General features: G+C 44.3%; 1 protein-coding gene across 1 annotated transcript in view; it reads left to right on the top strand.

Moving 5' to 3' along the window:
* Positions 1 to 25,097, top strand: part of LOC117444289 (semaphorin-3D-like) — a gene marked incomplete at its 3' end in the record, with an annotated part of 54,370 nt that extends 29,273 nt beyond the window's left edge. Inside the window, exons 3-8 of the mRNA XM_034079952.1 lie at positions 14,099 to 14,250; positions 14,922 to 14,984; positions 15,545 to 15,664; positions 16,393 to 16,483; positions 20,282 to 20,410; positions 24,955 to 25,097. Coding sequence (XP_033935843.1) covers positions 14,099 to 14,250; positions 14,922 to 14,984; positions 15,545 to 15,664; positions 16,393 to 16,483; positions 20,282 to 20,410; positions 24,955 to 25,097 — 698 coding nt within the window. The remainder of the gene's footprint in view (positions 1 to 14,098; positions 14,251 to 14,921; positions 14,985 to 15,544; positions 15,665 to 16,392; positions 16,484 to 20,281; positions 20,411 to 24,954) is intronic.
* Positions 25,098 to 25,270: the final 173 nt, after the last annotated feature.

Here is a 25,270-nt window from a genome sequence, read left to right as displayed (position 1 = left end):
CTTGTTGTTGCTATAGTGTCCTTGTTTGTTGCTATAGTGTCTTGTTTTTCATGTGTTTGTTGTTTCTAGTCTCTTGTGTGTCCTATGTGTCTTGTTGTTTCTATAGTGTCTTGTTGTTTCTATAGTGTCTTGTTGTTGCTATAGTGTCTTGTTGTTTCTATAGTGTCTTGTTGTTGCTATAGTGTCTTGTTGTTTCTATAGTGTCTTGTTGTTTCTATAGTGTCTTGTTGTTGCTATAGTGTCTTGTTGTTTCTATAGTGTCTTGTTGTTGCTATAGTGTCTTGTTGTTTCTATAGTGTCTTGTTGTTGCTATAGTGTCTTGTTTGTTGCTATAGTGTCTTGTTGTTGCTATAGTGTCTTGTTGTTTCTATAGTGTCTTGTTGTTGCTATAGTGTCTTGTTGTTGCTATAGTGTCTTGTTGTTTCTATAGTGTCTTGTTGTTTCTATAGTGTCTTGTTGTTGCTATAGTGTCTTGTTGTTGCTATAGTGTCTTGTTTGTTTCTATAGTGTCTTTGTTGTTTCTATAGTGTCTTGTTGTTGCTATAGTGTCTTGTTGTTGCTATAGTGTCTTGTTGTTTCCTATAGTGTCTTGTTGTTGCTATAGTGTCTTTGTTGCTATAGTGTCTTGTTGTGCTTATAGTGTCTTGTTGTTGCTATAGTGTCTTGTTGTTTCTATAGTGTCTTGTTGTTGCTATAGTGTCTTGTTGTTGCTATAGTGTCTTGTTGTTTCTATAGTGTCTTGTTGTTTCTATATTGTCTTGTTGTTTCTATAGTGTCTTGTTGTTTCTATATTGTCTTGTTGTTTCTATAGTGTCTTGTTGTTGCTATAGTGTCTTGTTGTTGCTATAGTGTCTTGTTGTTGCTATAGTGTCTTGTTGTTTCTATAGTGTCTTGTTGTTGCTATAGTGTCTTGTTGTTGCTATAGTGTCTTGTTGTTGCTATAGTGTCTTGTTGTTTCTATATTGTCTTGTTGTTTCTATAGTGTCTTGTTGTTTCTATATTGTCTTGTTGTTTCTATAGTGTCTTGTTGTTTCTATATTGTCTTGTTGTTTCTATAGTGTCTTGTTGTTGCTATAGTGTCTTGTTGTTGCTATAGTGTCTTGTTGTTGCTATAGTGTCTTGTTGTTGCTATAGTGTCTTGTTGTTGCTATAGTGTCTTGTTGTTTCTATAGTGTCTTGTTGTTGCTATAGTGTCTTGTTGTTGCTATAGTGTCTTGTTGTTTCTATAGTGTCTTGTTGTTGCTATAGTGTCTTGTTGTTTCTATAGTGTCTTGTTGTTGCTATAGTGTCTTGTTGTTGCTATAGTGTCTTGTTGTTTCTATAGTCTCTTGTTGTTGCTATAGTGTCTTGTTGTTTCTATAGTCTCTTGTTGTTGCTATAGTGTCTTGTTGTTTCTATAGTGTCTTGTTGTTGCTATAGTGTCTTGTTGTTGCTATAGTGTCTTGTTGTTTCTATAGTGTCTTGTTGTTGCTATAGTGTCTTGTTGTTGCTATAGTGTCTTGTTGTTTCTATAGTCTCTTGTTGTTGCTATAGTGTCTTGTTGTTGCTATAGTGTCTTGTTGTTTCTATAGTGTCTTGTTGTTTCTATAGTGTCTTGTTGTTTCTATAGTGTCTTGTTGTTGCTATAGTGTCTTGTTGTTGCTATAGTGTCTTGTTGTTTCTATAGTGTCTTGTTGTTGCTATAGTGTCTTGTTGTTTCTATAGTGTCTTGTTGTTGCTATAGTGTCTTGTTGTTGCTATAGTGTCTTGTTGTTTCTATAGTCTCTTGTTGTTGCTATAGTGTCTTGTTGTTGCTATAGTGTCTTGTTGTTGCTATAGTGTCTTGTTGTTTCTATAGTGTCTTGTTGTTTCTATAGTGTCTTGTTGTTGCTATAGTGTCTTGTTGTTGCTATAGTGTCTTGTTGTTTCTATAGTGTCTTGTTGTTGCTATAGTGTCTTGTTGTTGCTATAGTGTCTTGTTGTTGCTATAGTGTCTTGTTGTTGCTATAGTGTCTTGTTGTTTCGTGTTGGCACCTTGAGTTCATTGTAATGTCGTTGTACCTGTACAATGACAACATGAAAGATCTAGCAGACCATTTACTGTGCATGCACTAACAAGTGGAAACCCCAGAAAGCAGAACAGGGACTCTTGAAAGCCATTGTGGGGTTGCGTGACAATCTTCATAATGCATGAATCCTCAGAGGACAACCACGAGACGTTTTCCATCTGCTTGTTTCTCTCAAACGGCTCGTTAAGTCTTTAATTGCTCTGGAAACTCTTACTTTTATACATTTAACTCTTTAAAACAAGACATGCCACGGTCTGACCACACGGTTGAGATGCCACAATCAATTCTGAAGAACTCTTCTGCAGCTCCAGGCTTTAACTCGTTCAGAGTGTAATGATCAACGTTCTTTATCAGCGAGACTAAACATGATGGACCCTGGATCTAACTGGAGCTGTGGTCCATAGGAAAGAATGTGCGCCAGTGAGCTACCTCATGGCGGCGTGTGCTCTGGCATAGACTGGCAACAACAATGCGCCCAAGCTGCCCCTCCTCAAGAGAGATAGCAGCGATACGCCAGGCCGTAGACCTGTGCCGTGGGAAAGGAGAACACGATGAACTGGGTCAAAGGTTGAATACCTAAGCAACAGACTCCAGGTGGATCTACATCAGACACAGTACATGGTGGACTTTTGGTCACTTTGCTGTAAAACGTGGACAATTATGAAGATTTCTGAAGTTATTTTAGATAGCTATTATTTAGAGGTTGCAATGGGAATGTTTACACGTCAAAACACTTCTTAAATTATATCAATTAAACCGTCATTTTCATTCAAAGGACCTAAAAAAAAGGCCAATAATTTCAGATATAGTCAGAATGAATTTTCTTTTTCTATCAGTGAGTTCAGAAGATCTCCAGAGATATCTGCCAGCTGACACACACACACACACACACACATTGGCGGTGTGTTTTAATGTCTCTGGTATTTGACGGGAGAGCAGACGGGACGTCAGCTCTTATCTAATCTTTTTTTTTATCGGTCTTATCTGGGGGAGATAACCTCTCCCCCCTTCCCTCCCTCTCAGCAGGGGGGAGATCTCTGTCACGTGTGAAGACGTTTCGGAGGCCATCATTTGTCCAAAAGAATTCCACGGTTTCACTTTCTAAAATAGCTAAAGGGAGGAAAATCATTTAACTCTTATCTTCATATATATAATTATATTTCTAGAAAATAATCCAAATACATTGTATGTATTTGTAATCATAATTTAAAAATTAAAACTAAATATAATAAACAAAATGAGGCAAATTAATTATTTTCTTTGTCTTGTTTTTTGTATTGAACTGTATATGTTTACACTTTAAAATGTGTGTATTTTCCTTATACTTTTTTATTGATACGATGTTAAAACATTTACTATCATAAAATGAAACTGCGACCCTTTTTAAAAACACTGTTTACAGTTTAATGGTCAAAAAAAGAGATTAAAACGGAAGAAATGACTAATTAAAGAAATACAGAGCCCAAAACAATTCTGAAATAATGAAGAAAAACTCTTAATTAAAAAGGAAATACACCGCGAGTGGTAGCGCTGATAACTACGGGTATTCTTGTATTAGATCATCTTGCTGAATGTTTTAAAACCGTTCTGCTTCTCTGCTGTCAAACTGGAGCCAAGCGTGCTTTCATTAAAATAACCGCTTTCAAGCAAGAACTGAAACACTTGAAGCAGCTTCAGAGGACACAGAGCGGTCTGCATATGCAGCTGGGAAGAGGTACTGTGGCCAAGCGTGTGTGTGTGTGTGTGTGTGTGTGTGTGTGTGTGGTGACATGTTGTCACACACAAACCATTTTAATGAAGCAAATCCAGTTTAATCACCTTCCTGATTGCTCCCTGCAATCCGTGTTCATGCAGGGAGCAATCAATCTCTCTCTCTCTCTCTCTCTCTCACACACACACACACACACACACACACACACACACACACACACAGAGACAGATGTAAGACAGACTCCTATGCACTCCTCTTTTCTTCACATACCGTCTCACAGTGAAAGAAAAGTGTTTCCATTGGTCTCTGTCACTCTATATCTCTCCCTGTCACACACACACACACACACACACACACACACACACACACACACACACACACACTCACTCACTCACTCTCTAATAGGTGTGTGTTTCAGGTGTTGGGCGCGCTCCCAGCTCTCTCAGTTCATCTGTTCTGCCTGAAGAGTTTAACAAGTGTTTGAAGTTATTCAAAGCTCTCTCTTCTTCTCTCTCTCACACACACACACATGCGCACACACACACACACGCACGCACACACACGCGCGCACACACGCACACACGGACGGACGTTCACGCTCACTTGAGTTTCCGCTCTGGTCGAGGTCTGTGTAAACGGTCCCGCTGATTGGAGGAGAGTGAAGCTGCTCCACGTTAACATGATACTCTCTAATCATTCAGCTGAATTACATCCAGACGTCCACTCTGGATCTGTCACTCATCGAATCCTCACAGCTGACTGACGGATTAGCAGCATGGGACATCTGGGAAATCTGACCGAAAGTGATTTTTGCGTTTTGTTTCGTGATTAAAGTCTGAATTCTGATGTTTTTCGTAAAACTATAAAATAATTAGTTTTCTTGAAATTCTGACTTTTATTTAAAGGGGACCTATCATGCAAAATCCACTTTGTGATGTCTTTTATACCTACAGATGTGTCCCCGGTGCGTCCCCGGTGTGTCCCCGGTGCGTCCCCGGTGTGTCGGGGAACTCACAGCGTCAGGAAATAAACCCTCTCTCTTCCTCCGTACCCAAATCTCTGAAAACGGGGAACAACGGAGCTGATCCAGATTTGCGTCCGATATGACGTAATATCTGAAATGTGGACCCACGGCCCAATCAGAAACGTTGCTATCAGAAACAATGCCCGACTGTTCTGGACGTAATATGGTCGGTGTTTACATTAGCATCGCTAACACTCAGAGCTAACCTGTGCTGGAGAGCATGTGTGTGAAGAAGCAGGAAGTAGAAAGGAACTCACCTTGTGGTGTAACCGGCAAGAGAGAAAGCCTTTGAGCTCCAGACTGTTTCAGAGCCTTGATAATCCATGATATGGCGTTTCATCACGGCAGTATCTGCCGGTAGAATCTCCCGCATAAGCAGGCATAAGCTCCGCCCCCTCTTTATACATAAAATCAGCACTTTTGAAACAGGAAGTGAAATAGAGGGATATGAGGCATGGCTAGAATGGGTGATCTGTTTGGTATTTTGAGCAAAACACTTCATAGACATGTTTTTTATATATTTGTATATATCTGAGAGCTGTGCTGTTGCCTGAAGATAACTTGATGGGTGAGCTTTAAGTTTCGTAATTCTGACTTTTTCGCAGAATTCAGATTTTAATTTCGGAATTCTGTCTTTAAATTGTGGAATTCTGATTCACATTTCTGAATTATGACTTTTCACAGAATTATGATTTCTTCTCAACATTCAGATTTCAGATAATCTTGGAATTCACAATAACTTTTTTATTTCTGTGATCTCTAACAAATGTTCACGCGTGGCTCTAAATCCTCTTCTGTAACCGGGCAACTTTTAGTAATAATACATTTTATCTATAAAGGCGCCTTTCAAGTCTCTCGAGGTCGCCGTACACAAAACAAAAGTACAGAATAGATTATAATCAATCAATAAAAACAGAGGACCTGGTTTGACTGTCTGTCATCTGATATGAAACATAATCCAACTCATTAACACACGTTCTAATGAAACCATTGTTATGACCGGCTCGCAGGCCACAACGAAAAGAGAGGGAGACGTTCGAGGGTTTCCGAAAAACCACGGCACATTTATTGTGGCGACTGAAAAACAACACGGCAGTGGGTTCTGCACACAAGCGCCAGATTTAAAACGAGAGGCTGGGCGAGGGGCAGGGACCCGGCGAGAGTTTCCCACATCAGTCTCGTCTCGTCTCGCTGCGGGAAGCACACTTTGTCAGCGCTGCCATCTGCCGGTGCGTTAAGATTTTGAGTTGTCTCATGGCAGTCAGGGTATAAGGGACAAACCAGGGGACTTTACTTCCTCTTGATACTGTCGGTTATTTACAAACAAACACCTAAATATACTTGTTGTTGTTGTGCTTCTGTCTTTCTGTGTCTTCTCATCTGCAAACTCCTCAACGCGCCGCTCGCTCTCTTCTCTTGATCGCCCTCTCACGGGTGAACAGTTCACTGTCCCGCTTCAGTGTAGGATTTCTGCCATGTCTCTACCACTTCAGTTGGACCATCTCTGACTGTTACTAAGTTATAAATAAGTAATTAGATAGCTTACCGTCACTGCCCGCATAAAGAATGATAAGAATAATGCGTCTTGAACTGGTTTTCAAACACGATGAAAGAAAGGGTCAGACATTTTGCTTGTGATGAGAATGCACGAAACCATTAGACCTCTTAACGAGTTCACTTGAACTCAGGACAACAGGAAGGTTAGCGCTTTTAGTGACTTATCTCCGAACGCTTGACTCCGTTGATGTTTCACAAACTTTAAGAGCATTTTCTCGAAGTTTCGCTCACTTTGAAACCTGTGGGAGGTGAACCCAATGATCGGGAAGGCAATGGAAGAATATTCTGTGACGTAAAGCGTTTCTCCCCCTCAGCGTCTCCCAGAGAGCTCTTTGAGACATCTCCCGCTGAGCCTCCTTTCATCATCGCGTCGTGATGGATGGGATCTGTGCGACGGCTCTGAAGTCAAACCTCTGTCTGCAGCTCAGGGTCGAGCCGGGCTCCTCCCTGATGAACGGACTCTCGCTCTCGTAAAGAGAGGCAGCTGTTCTGTGATTTCTGCTCAAACACATATTTAAATGTTCCGTTTGCATTAACATCCACATGCATGAATACAGCACAGTACATATATTTCCCAATCGTCATTTCATTGTTTATATCCTGTATATCTTCTACTTTTTAAAGCTGCTCCATGTTGAGATATTTCAATTCTAGTATTGTGTATTTCTACTCTTTCATTTGTACTTATGTGCAATGCCTTGTTCTGCGTTGTTGTTGTTGTTGTTGTTTATGCTGCTGCAGCGCAAACATTTCCCAATGTGGGATCAACAAAGTACCGCCTATCCTTACCGTATATATGTATGTATGTCATTTCCTTTTGACCAGGTGACAGCAGCAGGTCTCAGCATGTGTTGTGTGCCAATCAAGTGTTTGATGGAGCAGTCATGTGATCACGTTGTCACGTTTTGAGGTGTCTTATAACCAGCTTTTGCAACATCCTGGGGCCTATACTGCGAACCTGGTTCAACCTAACCTGATATGTTTGAGTTAGCCGGTCGGCCTAATCCAAAACATACGCGCTCTCGCTAAACTGTCCTACGACGCTGGTTATCAAGTGGATCGCTCAGCCAGCCGTGTCCTATCTAGTTAGGTGCGCGTTCACATGAGAGGGGTGGTATCTGGAGCATTCGACCAATCACAAACATGGAGAAGCGCACTGACAGCGCAGCGTCATACTTCCTGAATGAAAAGTGAACTTTAATATTAGACATATGAAGAAGTTAAACTTTAAACATGACTTAAACACTTGATCAGGATCAAAGCCTCAGAGCTGCAGCTGCAAGGTGAATACAGCTGGAGCAGAACAAGTGTTGGAATGCGTCCATCAGCAGGTTCATGATATCACTGCCCCGTCTCTAAAACACCATCTGACTCTCATTACCTCTGACTCGAGTGTTTCCTCAACTTAACGTGTTGCTTAAAATAATACTTCTGCATACAGCCTGTGACGCTGTGAGTGCTGCACGGCCAGATACGGCTCAGCTGACAGGAGATATGATACATTATGAAGTGATATGCCGCGGACTGTACTTAATGTACTCTGATCCGGTTACTTGTGTTGTGGCCGATATTTAAGTAAGCTTTCTTAACGCTAATGTTATAATAGTCAGACTGCTCTGAAGATGGAGGTGATATTCTATTAATGTTCACGTTCACACAGTCGGTGATTTTTGCCGGCCGTCTTTCCTGCGACGGCAGCTTTTCTGTATTTCCTTTCTCCTGTGATATGACTTGATCGCTTTAAACTCCGCACACTGAGCTCTGATTGGTCAGCAGGCGGTGCTTTCACTGAGTTGAGCTCTTAGCCTGCAACCTAACCTGGTCCGGAGCAGGTTAGCCGTTCAGCATCAGTTACCATGGAGATCTAGCCCGCTAAGAAGAGAACCAGCTTCGTAGGACCGGAAAGCCGGAGTTTCTCCTGAATTTAGCCGCTAAGCGAAAATCCTGCTTCGTAGTATACCCCCCAGGAGGTACTGAGCAGAGTTTAGCCCGAGCAGCGATGGGCAACCAGCAGATTGTGACACGCACACACACACACACACACGCACACACACACACACACACTCTGTTCTGCTTGCGTGTGTGCGTGTGTGTGTGTGCGTGTGTGTGTGTGTGTGAGTAGATTGTCTCGTTGAAAAATGAGCTGTGAAGATCTCATAATCGTGCGGTGACCGATTCTGTTAGATCTGATTTCAGAGGAAGAAGTGCTCTTTGTTTTCTCTCTGTGTGCGTGCACCTTTCAAACATCTGGATCATAATGCATCACTCCATGTGTGTAAGTCATCAGAAGTGTGTGTGTGTGTGTGTGTGTGTGTGTGTGTGTGTGTGTGTGTGTGTGTGTGTGTGTGTGTGTGTGTGTGTGTGTGTGTGTGTGTGTGTGTGTGTGTGTGTGTGTGTGTGTGTGTGTGTGTGTGTGTGTGTGTGTGTGTGTGTGTGTGTGTGTGTGTGTGTGTGTGTGTGTGTGTGTGTGTGTGTGTGTGTGTGTGTGTGTGTAATGTTCTCCAGAGCTCTAATTGGCACGTACGGAAGATCATTGTATTTACAGCATGGACTGAAGACCCAAGGTGTGTGTTGTTCATAATCTGGATGTATCTGTTTATGAACACACTCCTCAGAGGCCATGGTCTTCCATGTGTTTGGGTCGAGTGTGTTCCATGAACACGTTGATGTCCAATCGGATGGCTGAGTTGGCTTGGAGTCAACATGACGGTGCGTCTGAATGCAGAAACCCGTTAGTGTGTAATGTATGGTTTTAGTGCATAAGAGAGATTCCCCTCGTCACTTTCCTTCCTCGCCTCGTTTAGTATTTCCTCGAACGACTTGTTCTGCTTCTCTCCTTCTCCTCGCGGCTGGTGAGCGAGCAGAACCCCCCCCCCCCCCCTCTTGATTGATCTCTTTTTAAATGGTGGTGAAGTGTAACAAATGTGCCGTGGTGCATTCAAAGACACGGCCACTTGCACAGTGCCTCTATCGATGGGGGGGTTCTCTGTGGGGGGTCTGCAGGTTTCCCCTCGCTTCGTTTCCTGAACTCATTCAGCTGATTATCGGCCAGGAAAACTCACAATGAGTCGCTTTAACTCACGTGTAATACAGACGACACACATCCACTGCAGGATGTGAGATGCTAGACTGTTCTGTATTACAGACACACCCAGAGCTGGTGTGTTAGAGGCTGAACATGCACTATAACTGCATCTAGTGATCATCGTCTGAACGATTTAGAGGTGGGGTCGGTCATTTTGGAGAAACCAGCTCGAGTGGCTAGAATTTGAAAATACACAGCCGGAACAAATCTGCCACTTTACATTACATTGCATTTAGCTGACGCTTTTATCCAAAGCGACTTACAATAAGTACATTCGACCAGGAAGACACAACCTTGAAGAAAACAGAATCATAAAGAACATCAGGTTTCAAAGAGCCAATCGTTTCAAGTGCTGCTCAACTGGCTTTAGAGAAGCCAGTCCTTTATTAGTATAGAAGTGCTCTGTTAGCAGTTCTTTGTTAGTCATTCTATCGCTCGAAGTGGAGTCGAAAGAGACTTCCTTATAGAGCCCCTCCTAGTGATGGGTTGTTCGCGAACGATTCGTTCTTTTTGAACGAATCTTTGAAGTGAACGAGATGAACTGATTCCTCCCACAAAACGATTCGTTTGTTTGAGTCGCCGCCTTCCGCCAAAAGCTAAAGAGAAGCTGTTCGCGAACAACGAACTGAAAGAACTGGCGGAAACTGTTTCCTACAGTGTACTGTAATCAGAGCCCTCTCACCTGAGCTCCGACACACACACACACACACACACACACACACACACACACACAAACACACACACATCCCGCTAATGTGAAATACACACACACAGCGTTAGCGGGACATTCTCCTCTCCCTGTCGGCCCTAAAAGCTTCAGAGGGCGGATAGCTGGGCTCCGTAGCGTCCAGCTAGCTTAGCCGCTAGCTAAAGGTAAACATAGATGGGTACATACTATAGAATATGAATAGATCGTCACCGATGTAGAGGATATATTTTTGTATTCACTTTGAACTCGGCCAGATGGAGTTTAATGCTTTGGGATTCAAGCACATAGTCCATGCATGGGTTTGAAAGTATAACGTGCTAGCCTGCTGTAATACATCGTGTAGTCAGGCACACATTTATGAGAGATTTAACAATGGCCAATTATATTTCTTAAATAATATGTAGCCTATTCCCAGAGCATAATTCATGGGGCAACAAGGTGAGGTGTAAAATGTGTTTTAATATCATAAATGTTACGCCAGCAAACTTCGGCAGTAGGGAAGACTCACTGAACGAATTAAGTACAAAGACGAATCGTTCGCGAACGTGCAAATCACCAGAAGTCGTTCGCGAACCGGTGAACGAATCAGTGAACGAATCTTTCAAGTGAACTGAATCAAAAGATTCGTGTCCCCGAAGGGAATCGGAATTCCCATCACTAGCCCCTCCCCCAACACACACGAACGCGCACATGACCAATGAGGGCACGAGATCAGTGTGTGCCCCGATGGAAGGCTGACAGGCAGGTAGGCCATCAGTTACTTTAGCCGGCTCAGATGATTGGTCGTGCTTTCTACAGCGCTACGCATACTTGCCAACCAGTGTTGCCAACTTGGCGACTTTGTCGTTGTATTCGGCGGCTTCCCAAACCCTCCGGCTACTTATTGTTGTCAAAAGCGACTAACGACTGATCTAACGACTTGTAATGGTGTTATTAGGGACTGTTCTGGTGTTCGGAGACTCACGTATTGTTCCAGTTAACGAGCTGCCGTGAGCCCCTCAGCCCTCCCGTAGCACTCACAGGCGCGCAGACTAGCTTTGCCTCCCGCAGCAGCTCAGCTGCAGTCAGAGCAGAGAGGAGACAGCCACTCTCCCGCGTCGAGACAGCCTCAGTCACTTGATCACCTCGTCCACTGTGTGTGCCTCTCTGTGACGAGCTACACGTCCACTAGGTCATCGTGTCTCAGTCTGAACTGTATTCACTAAGTACAGAAAGGAGTGGAATCACCCTGAGGTTAAGGATGGTTGAAGCCATTGATTGGAGATGACACACGGGCATACTTACTGCCTTTATTGTAAGGGATATTTCTACTAAAACTATTCCTGTACTTTCTACTTTTTCTAATAGAGACATCTGATCTACTGTCGTCTGGAGTTACTCTGGTGGTTTCAAGTTTTGATCCTTGAAGGGGGTGGAACGTTATTTTACCGCCATTACATGATATGCAAATTAGGCGATGACGTCATGTAGGGACTTCTGGCGACTTTTCGGACAGCCAATAGCTACTTTCCTTACTATGGAGGTTGGCAGTTGCCAACCCTCCCGATTTTCGCGGGAGACTCCCGATTTCACTGCCCTCTCCCGGTTTCCTCCCGGGGTCATATTTCTCCCGATTTCTGACAAAATCAGATTTACATTTACTCAGGACTGTTTCCACTCAGACTTTAATACAGCTACACCATTGTTTGGTTTCCATGGTAGCACGTCTCTTTAGTAGCGTGTGCAACTGAAAGTCTGAGAGGGTGAGGAAGATAGTCACAGAAAACAGAACAAGAATCGACAACACGACCCTCTGCTCACGCCTTTCCAGTAAAATCCAGGTCCAGCCCACTCGCACGCTCCATCAAGGATGCTGGGCAGGCCGCGAGGCAGTGCACTTTCCGCTACACTCAGCGTGTTAATGTTAATCTAATACAGCTCACATTTCCAGCAGGAGTTCAGGGAGTTCAAATCATGACATTTCTTAACTTTAAACCAGAACTTTGATGCTTGAAATATAGCAATTATTATTATTATCAAAACAGCTGCGTGATTAAAACGTTATTTCACCTCCGAAACCGAGGAATGAGGAGGACTTGAGCTCGGGATAAAAGCCATACATCGACATATTATGATCACATTTGGCAAAGAAAGTGAGTTTTTACAATTTTTAGTGGCAAGTTCAACTTTATTTCCCCCTTTCACAGAAACACAATGAGAACACAAAGCTTCATCAAAAGGCTTTTGGCACTCGTCTTTCTAGGCTCCACGGTTTTATTTATTATCAGGACTCTCTCCAGCTCAGATATATTGAAGTTTGTGAAGAAATGTGGTCATTCTGCAGTGTGTGTGTGTGTGTGTGTGTGTGTGTGTGTGTGTGTGTGTGTGTGTGTGTGTGTGTGTGTGTGTGTGTGTGTGTGTGTGTGTGTGTGTGTGTGTGTGTGTGTGTGTGTGTGTGTGTGTGTGTGTGTGTGTGTCTGTGTGTGTGTGTCTGTGTCTGTGTCTGTGTCTGTGTGTGTGTGTGTCTGTGTCTGTGTCTGTGTGTGTGTGTGTCTGCGTGTCTGTGTGTGTGTGTGTGTGTGTGTGTGTGTGTGTGTCTGTCTGTCTGTCTGTCTGTCTGTGTGTGCGTGCGTGTGTGTGTGTGTCTGTCTGTCTGTCTGTCTGTCTGTCTGTCTGTCTGTCTGTCTGTCTGTCTGTCTGTCTGTCTGTCTGTCTGTCTGTCTGTCTGTCTGTCTGTGTGTGTGTGTGTGTGTGTGTGTGTGTGTGTGTGTGTGTGTGTGTGTGTGTGTGTGTGTGTGTGTGTGTGTGTGTGTGTGTGTGTGTGTGTGTGTGTGTGTGTGTGTGTGTGTGTGTGTGTGTGTGTGTGTGTGTGTGTGTGTGTGTGTGTGTGTGTGTGTGTGTGTGCGTGCGTGCGTATAGTAATACCCCACTTTTTTTTTAAATACCAAACGTTCAGTTTTATATTGTTCTACAGTTGGACTACTATCACTGATCCAGTAATACATAATACTTTGAAGAGGCCCTATTGTGGTTCATGGGGTGTTCCCTCTCCTTTAGTGTGACCTGAACATAGTGACATCACTATGGAACACCGGCGCTCCTATTGGCTAGCGCTCCAACACATTTACGTGACATTTTTTTGAACGTACTGTTTTTAACCTCGTGCAGATTAAAGGCGCTGCTGGGTGTAAGAAAGATAATTTTCTCAACATGGTAATAGAAAACTCTCCCTGGTCCCCGGCTCGAGCTTCAGCCTCTGATCCAAGTGTCTGATCCTCTCCAGAGGGAAGGAGTCATCACATACAGAGACTAGTTCCTGAGCAGTGTCCTTCACATGGAGGGAGTCATCACATACAGAGACTAGTTCCTGAGCAGTGTCCTTCACATGGAGGGAGTCATCACATACAGAGACTAGTTCCTGAGCAGTGTCCTTCACATGGAAGGAGTCATCACATACAGAGACTAGTTCCTGAGCAGTGTCCTTCACATGGAGGGAGTCATCACATACAGAGACTAGTTCCTGAGCAGTGTCCTTCACATGGAGGGAGTCATCACATACAGAGACTAGTTCCTGAGCAGTGTCCTTCACATGGAGGGAGTCATCACATACAGAGACTAGTTCCTGAGCAGTGTCCTTCACATGGAGGGAGTCATCACATACAGAGACTAGTTCCTGAGCAGTGTCCTTCACATGCTGATATCAAGAGAGGGAGTCACACAGTCACAAGATGGAGGAACAGAAAGCAGTATTCAATGTTTACTTCAGATTAGCTCCACGTCAGAAATGAGCATGCTTGATGTCTCTCTCCATAGAGGCTGAGTCATCATGTTCATCACAGAGCTATCATCTGCCTCAAGCAGTCCTGATGCTCTTCTCGGTCATCACACATGCTGTCATGTTCACAGCTACAGCTGATACCTTTGTAGCATGCTGCTCTCATGCTGGAGGAGGACACTCAAGTTGCTTTTTCTTCTTTCCCTTCAGACCTGATGAACAGCTCAGTGTGGTGGCAGGCGGGGGTCAGCGGGGGGTACGAGGCTCTGCTGCTGGACGAGGATCAGGGCTGGCTGCTGGTGGGGGGGAAAGACCACGTTTACCTGCTGAGAGCCGACAACCTGACGCTAAACACACACACGGTGAGGAACAGGAAGTGGACAGCATCTCACATCAACCAATCACAACAAGTGTACAAGCGAGTCTGACTGCGGAGGAGCTGGTGCATGCGAGACGTTCCTAGCTCCATCAGGGAGGAGTATTCAACCTTTGGGTGCCATTTAGTATGAAGTTCTCCTTTCTCATCCCATTTTAATATAGATGATTCTTTTTTTAAAATGTGTATTATTATATCAGTACGTGTCTTGTTATCTAGTACAGATTATAGTAGTTATAATGAGTACTTCTATTCTATATATTTTTGACTGAGCAGTAAGAAAACTGAAGATGGATGTGAAGTATAATCTCTAATCCTGGCAAAGGTGCATCTTCTTCTTCTTCCTCTTCTTTAAGATAAGAAGATAAGAAGTACTTTATTGATCCCAATTTAGGAAACGGTTGCCCATCGATGTCAGGAATACTTTGAGACTGAAACTCCACCTGGTTCGCTTACCATTGCATTTAAACCTCAAACACACCCAAAAGTATTTAAAGGGTCTTAGCTCATTTGAAACTGATGCCCCAGTGCTTAATGGTGTGGCTTGTTTTAAGTGATTATACATGCATGTTATTGCACTTATTGTTAGTTATCTTTGCATAAAAGTGTAAGCTAAATAGCTATATTTGATGTAATGTGATGTGTTTCCTCCGTCAGATCCACTGGCCGGCTGCCAGAGAACACCAGATACACTGCGTCATGGCGGGGAAGAATCCAGAGGTAAGAGTCCTTCAATTCGATTTCGAAAAGTAAAAAACAGTCGACAATAAACATATCTTATTATACTTTTACTAAAAACGTTTTAAAGTTTTCATCAACCCTCGTTGGTTCATTTCTCATTACATCCTAAAATGTGCGACTGTCCCTTTAAGACAGGGGTGTCAAGCTCTATTTCCTCGCGGGCCACATTCATATTAAAGTTACGCTCAAAGGGCCGGCTGTAGCTTTAAGACTATATCAATATACATATATAAATACATTATATATATAAAATAATGTATTATATTACATTATTGGCTCTGCATTGGATTATCATCAGTTCTGGTAATAACTTCATAATGAACTCCGTCTGAAAGCAGAAGTCTGGGGCAAATAATTGCAAACAAATATTCAACAATTACTCCAATTGTATTGTATATTATATTCTTTGTAAGCTCTTGCGGGGCCACGTTAAATGAGGTCGTGGGCCTTGAGTTTGACACCCCTGCTTTATTGTCTGTACAGTAATATATATCGGTGTATTTCTGTTGATATTGACGTGTTGTTGTTGTTGTTTGCAGACGGACTGTGCTAACTTCGTGCGGCTGCTGCAGCCCTTCAATAAAACTCATGTTTACGCCTGTGGGACCGGAGCCTTCCATCCTCAGTGCTCCTACCTCCATGTGGGACACGACACAGAGGTATGCACACATTTATACACACATTTATACACACATTTATACACACATTTATATCCACGTGTTATAAAGACACGCCCAGTCTCAACCCGCTGAGAAACCATTGGTGTGTCCTGGGGCCTGTACTACTAAATCCTGCTTCGTAGTATACCCCCCCTGGTATTGCATATTAGAAGATATCTGTTGTTCAGACAGGAGAGAGTTTCTTAGAGTTCATCAGAAACAGAGCATGTTATGTATAAAAGACATCACAAAGTGCATGTTGCATAATGGGAGACCTCTAGAGCCTGCTGTGCAGCTCAGAGTCCTGTAGTGAACCCTGACATGTTGAGCACCCCAACGTTTGATAGCGTATGTATATAGCTGTGCTGATGCAGAAAGAGTGAACGGTGACATCGTTCATTATGGCACTTATTTGCATTATAGAGTGCAAAGATTATCATACCAATACACCTGGCCATGCTGTTGTTCGCATATGTTCATTAGGACGTTGTACACATGATACACACAGACTGTTCTCAGTCCTTAAAGTCTCGGAGTCCCTCTCTGAAGAGCCTCGTTGTGCTCTGACACACAGGAAGAAATCCATCAGGGAATATTCAAGTTCAACTGGAGTTTCCTCTCTGCCCTTCGTAATATCTGTCATTCTAAATGTGTGTGTGGTCTCTCCGTCCCCTCTCCCTCCCCCTCCCTCCCCCTCCCTCCCCCTCTCTCCCCCCCTCTCTCTTTAGGAGCCGTTGTTCGAGTTGTCTGATACGATGGAGTCGGGCAGAGGAAAATGTCCCTTCAGTCCCAGAGAGCCGTTTACTGCTCGCCTGACGGGTACACACACACACACACACACACACACACACACACACACACACACACACACACACACACACACACACACACACACACACACACACACACACAGTAGTACAGTCTCTCCTCTGTCTGTTTGCCGGTGGTCCGCTTCAGTTATTCCACTTATTTCACATTTGGCTGTCTCACGGACATAAAACACATCAACAGAGTTCAGATCCATTTCACACATAAACCGTAAAAGTCAGATTTGAGTCGTTAAACTGAGTTCCTCTACATCTGATAGCTGCAGCAAGAGGAGCCACACTTTTACAGCAAACATGTTTTTCATTGCAGAATGACATAATACATGTTTGTATGTGTTGTTCCTTGCTAACAGAGGCAAGCATGTTCATAACGTAGCTTGTAAATATGTACAGTTTGACTCTGGAGCGTCACCAGGAAAAGAACATTGTGAAATAACAATAAAGCCAAATGCCGTCTGATAAAAATACTTCTCATCTTATTTTAATCTTGCAATATATTGCAAACAAAGCATACATGTATTGTGTGTTATCAAGTTGTTACGTTATCTTATAAACTAGGGGAACAAAGGGAACTAACAACATCTAAAATAACCAGGAGAAAAAAGAAAGAGGAAACTGATTGGCAAAATTAGAAGATTTTTCTGTTAATCAAAGTCAAAGTCAACTTTATTGTCAATCTTTCAGTTTGTGTGTACAGCCAGAGAGATCGAAATACCGTTTCCCAACATCCCGAATACAAAAATACAAATATATATAAAAATATGTTTGTAAATATGTATATATACCTATTCTTTCACACACAGTGACGTCACGAGCTACCCACAATGCAACACGCGCCATATATATATATATATATATATAAATACACCATTTTCCTGGAGGTGCAAATATTTTTTTCTGAATTAACGACCGAAGAAATCGCTGCATGTCTTCGGATTACATCTCTGGACTTGAGGGGTGTGCTTTAGGTCGTTACCAGCGTAAACTAGAGCTGTGTGGGTTGTCGGATTGCCCTTACAGACTGCCTGCAGATGTATGGAAAAACGACAGTGGCCTTCGTCGATTTTGGCTGCGTCTAATTTCTGGAAACACCAGGGGCCTATGCTACGAACCTGGTTCAACCTAACCTGATATGTTTGAGTTAGCCGGTTGGCCTAATCCAAAACATACGCGCTCTCGCTAAACTGTACTACGACGCTGGTTATCAAGTGGATCGCTCAAGCCAGCCGTGTCCTATCTAGTTAGGTGCGCGTTCACATGAAAGGGGTGGTATCTGGAGCATTCGACCAATCACAAACATGGAGAAGCGTACTGACAGCGCAGCGTCATACTTCCTGAATGAAAAGTGAACTATAATATTAGACATATGAAGAAGTTAAACTTTAAACATCCAGGACTTAAACACTTGATCAGGATCAAAGCCTCAGAGCTGCAGCTGCAAGGTGAACACAGCTGGAGCAGAACACGTGTTTGAATGCGTACATTAACAGGTTTATGATATCACTGCGCGTCTAAAACACGATCTGACTTTAATTACATTTGTCTCGAGTGTTTCGTCAACTTAATGTGTTGCTTAAAATAATACTTCTGCATACAGTCTGTGACGCTGTGAGTGTTGCACGGCCAGATACGGCTCAGCTGACTCAGATCAGGAGATATGATACATTATGAAGTGATATGCCGCGGACTGTACTTAATGTACTCTGATCCGGTTACTTATGTTGAGGCAGATATTTAAGTAAGCTTTCTTAACGCTAATGTTCTAACAGTCAGACTGCTCTGAAGATGGAGGTGATATTCTATTCATGTTCACGTTCACACAGTCGGTGATTTTTGCCGGCCGTCTTTCCTGCGACGGCAGCTTTTCTGTATTTCCTTTCTCCTGTAATATGACTTGATCGCTTTAAACTCCGCATACTGAGCTCTGATTGGTCAGCAGGCGGTGCTTTCACTGAGTTGAGCTCTTAGCCTGCAACCTAACCTGGTCCCGACCAGGTTAGCCGCTAAGCATAAGTTACCATGGAGATCTAGCCCGATAAGAAGAGAACCAGCTTCGTAGGACCGGAAAGCCGGAGTTTCCCCTGAATTTAGCCGCAAATTTAAGCGAAAATCCTGCTTCGTAGTATACCCCCCAGGTGAACACCCCACTTGTCACAATAATATTATCATGCCATTGCATATATGTGGTATTTTAGAGTTGACTAGATATTGATTAAGGCAATAGACTATGATATTCAGTACAGGAAGCTTAGCAACACCTAGACGGTGTACGGCTGCTTGCACCTCGCGTAAAACGGCGGATACCGGAAGTACGGTGTCGCGCTCGGCCCAATACCCGTATGTGTGTGTGAAAGAATACTGTATATACACAATCAAAGACACATTTATACATACGCAGTACGCACACAGTAAGACATAAATAAAAACACAACAATCAATATACAAAATAACAGTCCCTTCAATATCTTGAGAATGTGCGTTAGTCCATAGTCAGCGTAAAAAGTGTCTGGATTTGAGTGTCAAAATAAAGAGGGCTTACTAGTCAATTTAAAAAATAACCTTAAGACAAACTAAGAAGAACTTTGATATAAAATAAAATGATTAAAGAGAGAGACACACACTAACATAACACGGCACGTAACAACGTTTTGTAACATTATTGCATGAAGCAGCGCGATTATCAGTAGCTATAATGCATTTCAGCCTTTTCATTTTTCAAACAAACAAACATTTGCTAACAATGCTATTTACACCCGGGTGTCTGAAGCTAACAATGCTATTTGCACCCGGTGTCTGAAGCTAACAATGCTATTTACACCCGGGTGTCCGTAGCTAACAATGCTATTTACACCCGGTGTCCGTAGCTAACAATGCTATTTACACCCGGTGTCCGTAGCTAACAATGCTATTTACACCCGGGTGTCCGTAGCTAACAATGCTATTTACACCCGGGTGTCCGTAGCTAACAATGCTATTTACACCCGGGTGTCCGTAGCTAACAATGCTATTTACACCCGGTGTCCGTAGCTAACAATGCTATTTACACCCGGGTGTCCGTAGCTAACAATGCTATTTACACCCGGTGTCCGTAGCTAACAATGCTATTTACACCCGGTGTCCGTAGCTAACAATGCTATTTACACCTGGGTGTCCGTAGCTAACAATGCTATTTACACCTGGGTGTCTGTAGCTAACAATGCTATTTACACCCGGGTGTCCGTAGCTAACAATGCTATTTACACCCGGGTGTCCGTAGCTAACAATGCTATTTACACCCGGGTGTCCGAAGCTAACAATGCTATTTACACCCGGTGTCCGTAGCTAACAATGCTATTTACACCCGGTATCCGTAGCTAACAATGCTATTTACACCCGGTGTCCGTAGCTAACAATGCTATTTACACCCGGTGTCCGTAGCTAACAATGCTATTTACACCCGGGTGTCCGTAGCTAACAATGCTATTTACACCCGGGTGTCCGTAGCTAACAATGCTATTTACACCCGGGTTTCCGTAGCTAACAATGCTATTTACACCCGGGTGTCCGTAGCTAACAATGCTATTTACACCCGGTGTCCGTAGCTAACAATGCTATTTACACCCGGTGTCCGTAGCTAACAATGCTATTTACACCTGGGTGTCCGTAGCTAAATTGAACAAATGGAGGATTATCTCCAACTAAAGTTTCAAAATGCAGATTATGTTTTATCAAGGGATGCCATTTGTCTCTTTCAGTCTGTGTTTGATTTCTTTATTTCCTCATTACTTCTCCGGCTCTCCCCCCCCCCCAGACGGTGAGCTCTATGCAGGAACTTCGGTGGATTTTATGGGAGCGAACGCTGCGTTTGTCCGTTCCTCGGTGCAGGGAAACACGCAGAACTACATCAGCTCACAGGCCTTCGATCACAACTGGCTCAACGGTGAGGAACACTTCTCTATCCACATCCACAGTCTCCCTAGCCTCTGATGGAAGTGAGGTGTCCCTAGTCTCTCTAGTCTCTCTAGCCTCTGATGGAAGTGAGGTGTCCCTAGCCTCTGATGGAAGTGAGGTGTCCCTAGCCTCTGATGGAAGTGAGGTCTCCCTAGCCTCTCTAGTCTCTCTAGCCTCTGATGGAAGTGAGGTGTCCCTAGCCTCTGATGGAAGTGAGGTGTCCCTAGCCTCTGATGGAAGTGAGGTGTCCCTAGTCTCTCTAGTCTCTCTAGCCTCTGATGGAAGTGAGGTGTCCCTAGCCTCTGATGGAAGTGAGGTGTCCCTAGCCTCTGATGGAAGTGAGGTGTCCCTAGTCTCTGATGGAAGTGAGGTGTCCCTAGCCTCTGATGGAAGTGAGGTCTCCCTAGCCTCTGATGGAAGTGAGGTCTCCCTAGCCTCTGATGGAAGTGAGGTGTCCCTAGTCTCTGATGGAAGTGAGGTGTCCCTAGTCTCTGATGGAAGTGAGGTGTCCCTAGTCTCTGATGGAAGTGAGGTGTCCCTAGTCTCTCTAGTCTCTCTAGTCTCTGATGGAAGTGAGGTGTCCCTAGTCTCTCTAGTCTCTCTAGTCTCTGATGGAAGTGAGGTGTCCCTAGTCTCTGATGGAAGTGAGGTGTCCCTAGTCTCTCTAGTCTCTCTAGTCTCCCTAGTCTCTGATGGAAGTGAGGTGTCCCTAGTCTCCCTAGTCTCTGATGGAAGTGAGGTGTCCCTAGTCTCTGATGGAAGTGAGGTGTCCCTAGTCTCTGATGGAAGTGAGGTGTCCCTAGTCTCTCTAGTCTCTGATGGAAGTGAGGTGTCCCTAGTCTCTCTAGTCTCTGATGGAAGTGAGGTGTCCCTAGTCTCCCTAGTCTCTGATGGAAGTGAGGTGTCCCTAGTCTCTGATGGAAGTGAGGTGTCCCTAGTCTCTGATGGAAGTGAGGTCTCCCTAGTCTCTCTCTGATGGAAGTGAGGTGTCCCTAGTCTCTGATGGAAGTGAGGTGTCCCTAGTCTCTGATGGAAGTGAGGTGTCCCTAGTCTCTCTAGTCTCTGATGGAAGTGAGGTGTCCCTAGTCTCTCTCTCTAGTCTCTCTAGTCTCTGATGGAAGTGAGGTGTCCCTAGTCTCTCTAGTCTCTGATGGAAGTGAGGTGTCCCTAGTCTCTCTCTGATGGAAGTGAGGTGTCCCTAGTCTCTCTCTGATGGAAGTGAGGTGTCCCTAGTCTCTCTAGTCTCTCTAGTCTCTGATGGAAGTGAGGTGTCCCTAGTCTCTCTAGTCTCCCTAGTCTCTGATGGAAGTGAGGTGTCCCTAGTCTCTCTAGTCTCTCTAGTCTCTGATGGAAGTGAGGTGTCTCTAGTCTCTCTCTGATGGAAGTGAGGTTTCCCTAGTCGCTCTAGTCTCCCTAGTCTCTGATGGAAGTGAGGTGTCCCTAGTCTCTCTCTGATGGAAGTGAGGTGTCCCTAGTCTCTGATGGAAGTGAGGTGTCCCTAGTCTCTCTAGTCTCTGATGGAAGTGAGGTGTCCCTTGTCTCTCTAGTCTCTGATGGAAGTGAGGTGTCCCTAGTCTCTCTAGGCTCTGATGGAAGTGAGGTGTCCCTAGTCTCTCTAGTCTCTGATGGAAGTGAGGTGTCCCTAGTCTCTATAGTCTCTGATGGAAGTGAGGTGTCCCTAGTCTCTCTCTGATGGAAGTGAGGTGTCCCTAGTCTCTCTCTGATGGAAGTGAGGTGTCCCTAGTCTCTCTAGTCTCTCTAGTCTCTGATGGAAGTGAGGTGTCCCTAGTCTCTCTCTGATGGAAGTGAGGTGTCCCTAGTCTCTCTCTGATTGAAGTGAGGTGTCCCTAGTCTCTCTCTGATTGAAGTGAGGTGTCCCTAGTCTCTCTCTGATGGAAGTGAGGTGTCCCTAGTCTCTCTAGTCTCTCTAGTCTCTGATGGAAGTGAGGTGTCCCTAGTCTCTCTAGTCTCCCTAGTCTCTGATGGAAGTGAGGTGTCCCTAGTCTCTCTAGTCTCTCTAGTCTCTGATGGAAGTGAGGTGTCTCTAGTCTCTCTCTGATGGAAGTGAGGTTTCCCTAGTCGCTCTAGTCTCCCTAGTCTCTGATGGAAGTGAGGTGTCCCTAGTCTCTCTCTGATGGAAGTGAGGTGTCCCTAGTCTCTGATGGAAGTGAGGTGTCCCTAGTCTCTCTAGTCTCTGATGGAAGTGAGGTGTCCCTAGTCTCTCTAGTCTCTGATGGAAGTGAGGTGTCCCTAGTCTCTCTAGTCTCTCTAGGCTCTGATGGAAGTGAGGTGTCCCTAGTCTCTCTAGTCTCTGATGGAAGTGAGGTGTCCCTAGTCTCTATAGTCTCTGATGGAAGTGAGGTGTCCCTAGTCTCTCTCTGATGGAAGTGAGGTGTCCCTAGTCTCTCTCTGATGGAAGTGAGGTGTCCCTAGTCTCTCTAGTCTCTCTCTGATGGAAGTGAGCTGTCCCTAGTCTCTCTCTGATGGAAGTGAGGTGTCCCTAGTCTCTCTCTGATTGAAGTGAGCTGTCCCTAGTCTCTCTCTGTTGGAAGTGAGGTGTCCCTAGTCTCTCTCTGATGGAAGTGAGGTGTCCCTAGTCTCTCTCTGATTGAAGTGAGGTGTCCCTAGTCTCTCTCTGATGGAAGTGAGGTGTCCCTAGTCTCTCTCTGATGGAAGTGAGGTGTCCCTAGTCTCTCTCTGATTGAAGTGAGCTGTCCCTAGTCTCTCTCTGATTGAAGTGAGGTGTCCCTAGTCTCTCTCTGATGGAAGTGAGGTGTCCCTAGTCTCTCTCTGATTGAAGTGAGGTGTCCCTAGTCTCTCTCTGATGGAAGTGAGGTGTCCCTAGTCTCTCTCTGATGGAAGTGAGGTGTCCCTAGTCTCTCTCTGATGGAAGTGAGGTGTCCCTAGTCTCTCTAGTCTCCCTAGTCTCTGATGGAAGTGAGGTGTCCCTAGTCTCTCTCTGATTGAAGTGAGGTGTCCCTAGTCTCTCTCTGATGGAAGTGAGGTGTCCCTAGTCTCTGATGGAAGTGAGGTGTCCCTAGTCTCTCTCTGATGGAAGTGAGGTGTCCCTAGTCTCTCTAGTCTCTGATGGAAGTGAGGTGTCCCTAGTCTCTCTAGTCTCTGATGGAAGTGAGGTGTCTCTAGTCTCTCTAGTCTCTCTAGTCTCTGATGGAAGTGAGGTGTCTCTAGTCTCTCTAGTCTCTCTAGTCTCTCTAGTCTCTGATGGAAGTGAGGTGTCCCTAGTCCAGGCCCGGTTATACGGGGGTGCATAAGGGTGCATTGCACCCTCAGTTGAGTTGTTATGCACCCTCATTTGAAAAATTAAAAGTGAAAAATAAATAAATAAAAGTTAAAAAAATATTTTTTTAATTAAAAGTGAAAAATATTACATATATAATAACAATAATAATAATAATAGTAGTAATAATAAGAATAATAAGAATATAGTTGAAATAAAATAAATTGTAATTGTGGTTAAATAACATTGTCATGGTTAAATAACATTGTCAGGTAATAACAGTTCAGATCATGGGGACATTACGTTACCCGCGGTAGCTCTCTTCGTTGCCCCAAAACACTGCCACCCCTCGGCGGCCCTTAAGTGCCAGAGGACCTCGGGAAAACAGAGCCTGCCATTTAAAAAAGTACCCAACTCGCCTGTACAGTGGGGTAAGGCGCTCATTTTGCAGCTAATGGTTCCACAACAGAGATTGGCTGGAATATTCCTCTAAAATAGATGTGCATCGTAATGCCTGTAGACATTTCGGTCTTGAAAGGGGAGTGATTTGTCAAATATCCATAAAGAAATAGTAAACCTGCTTACAGTTCTGTGTCATATGGGTGTTGAGATGTACCCATAGATCTCTTCATGTTGCTCTCAAAGTGCACCAGATTGATGCTTTCAACTTCAATATTTAAAAAAAAAAAAAAAATCTTCCCCGGGGAGCATGCCCACGGATCCCCCTAGAGGAGGTGAGGACCCCCCTAAAGGGTGTTATGTCCATTCCCATTTCTAAAAATAGCACTTTACCACTGCACCCTCTCTAATCTCAGATGCACCCTTAGTAATGTTGTTCTGGAACCGGGCCTGCCCTAGTCTCTCTAGTCTCTGATGGAAGTGAGGTGTCCCTAGTCTCCCTAGTCTCTCTAGTCTCTGATGGAAGTGAGGTGTCCCTAGTCTCTCTAGTCTCTGATGGAATTGAGGTGTCCCTAGTCTCTCTAGTCTCTGATGGAAGTGAGGTGTCCCTAGTCTCTCTAGTCTCTGATGGAAGTGAGGTGTCCCTAGTCTCTCTAGTCTCTGATGGAAGTGAGTTGTCCCTAGTCTCCCTAGTCTCTCTAGTCTCTGATGGAAGTGAGGTGTCCCTAGTCTCTCTCTGATGGAAGTGAGGTGTCCCTAGTCTCTCTAGTCTCTGATGGAAGTGAGGTGTCCCTAGTCTCTCTCTGATGGAAGTGAGGTGTCCCTAGTCTCTCTAGTCTCTCTAGTCTCTGATGGAAGTGAGGTGTCTTCACGTGAACCTTTCTCCTTCCTCTCAGAGCCGGAGTTCGTGGGCTCCTTCTCGATCCCCGACACTCACAGCCCGGACGATGATAAAGTGTACTTCTTCTTCAGAGAGCGAGCGGTGGAGGCGGGTCAGTGGGAGAAGAGGACGCACAGCCGCGTGGCCAGAGTCTGCAAGGTAACAGCCAGTTATATTCACTGTTGTTGGTCTTTTGTTTGAGTTATATAATCTTCATTATTTGTTAACACCACACACACTTGTAATTACCGGTGACCGTCACATGGGTGTGGTTGATGGTATTTAGGGCACCTGGTGGAGGTGGAGGTTTGGTAGCAATGGGAATATAGCCC

The sequence above is a fragment of the Pseudochaenichthys georgianus genome, unplaced genomic scaffold (assembly GCF_902827115.2).
Source record: "Pseudochaenichthys georgianus unplaced genomic scaffold, fPseGeo1.2 scaffold_783_arrow_ctg1, whole genome shotgun sequence".
Classification (NCBI taxonomy): domain Eukaryota; kingdom Metazoa; phylum Chordata; class Actinopteri; order Perciformes; family Channichthyidae; genus Pseudochaenichthys; species Pseudochaenichthys georgianus.
The sequence above is the reverse complement of the archived record's forward strand: the minus strand, read 5'-3'. Positions and strand labels throughout refer to the sequence as shown.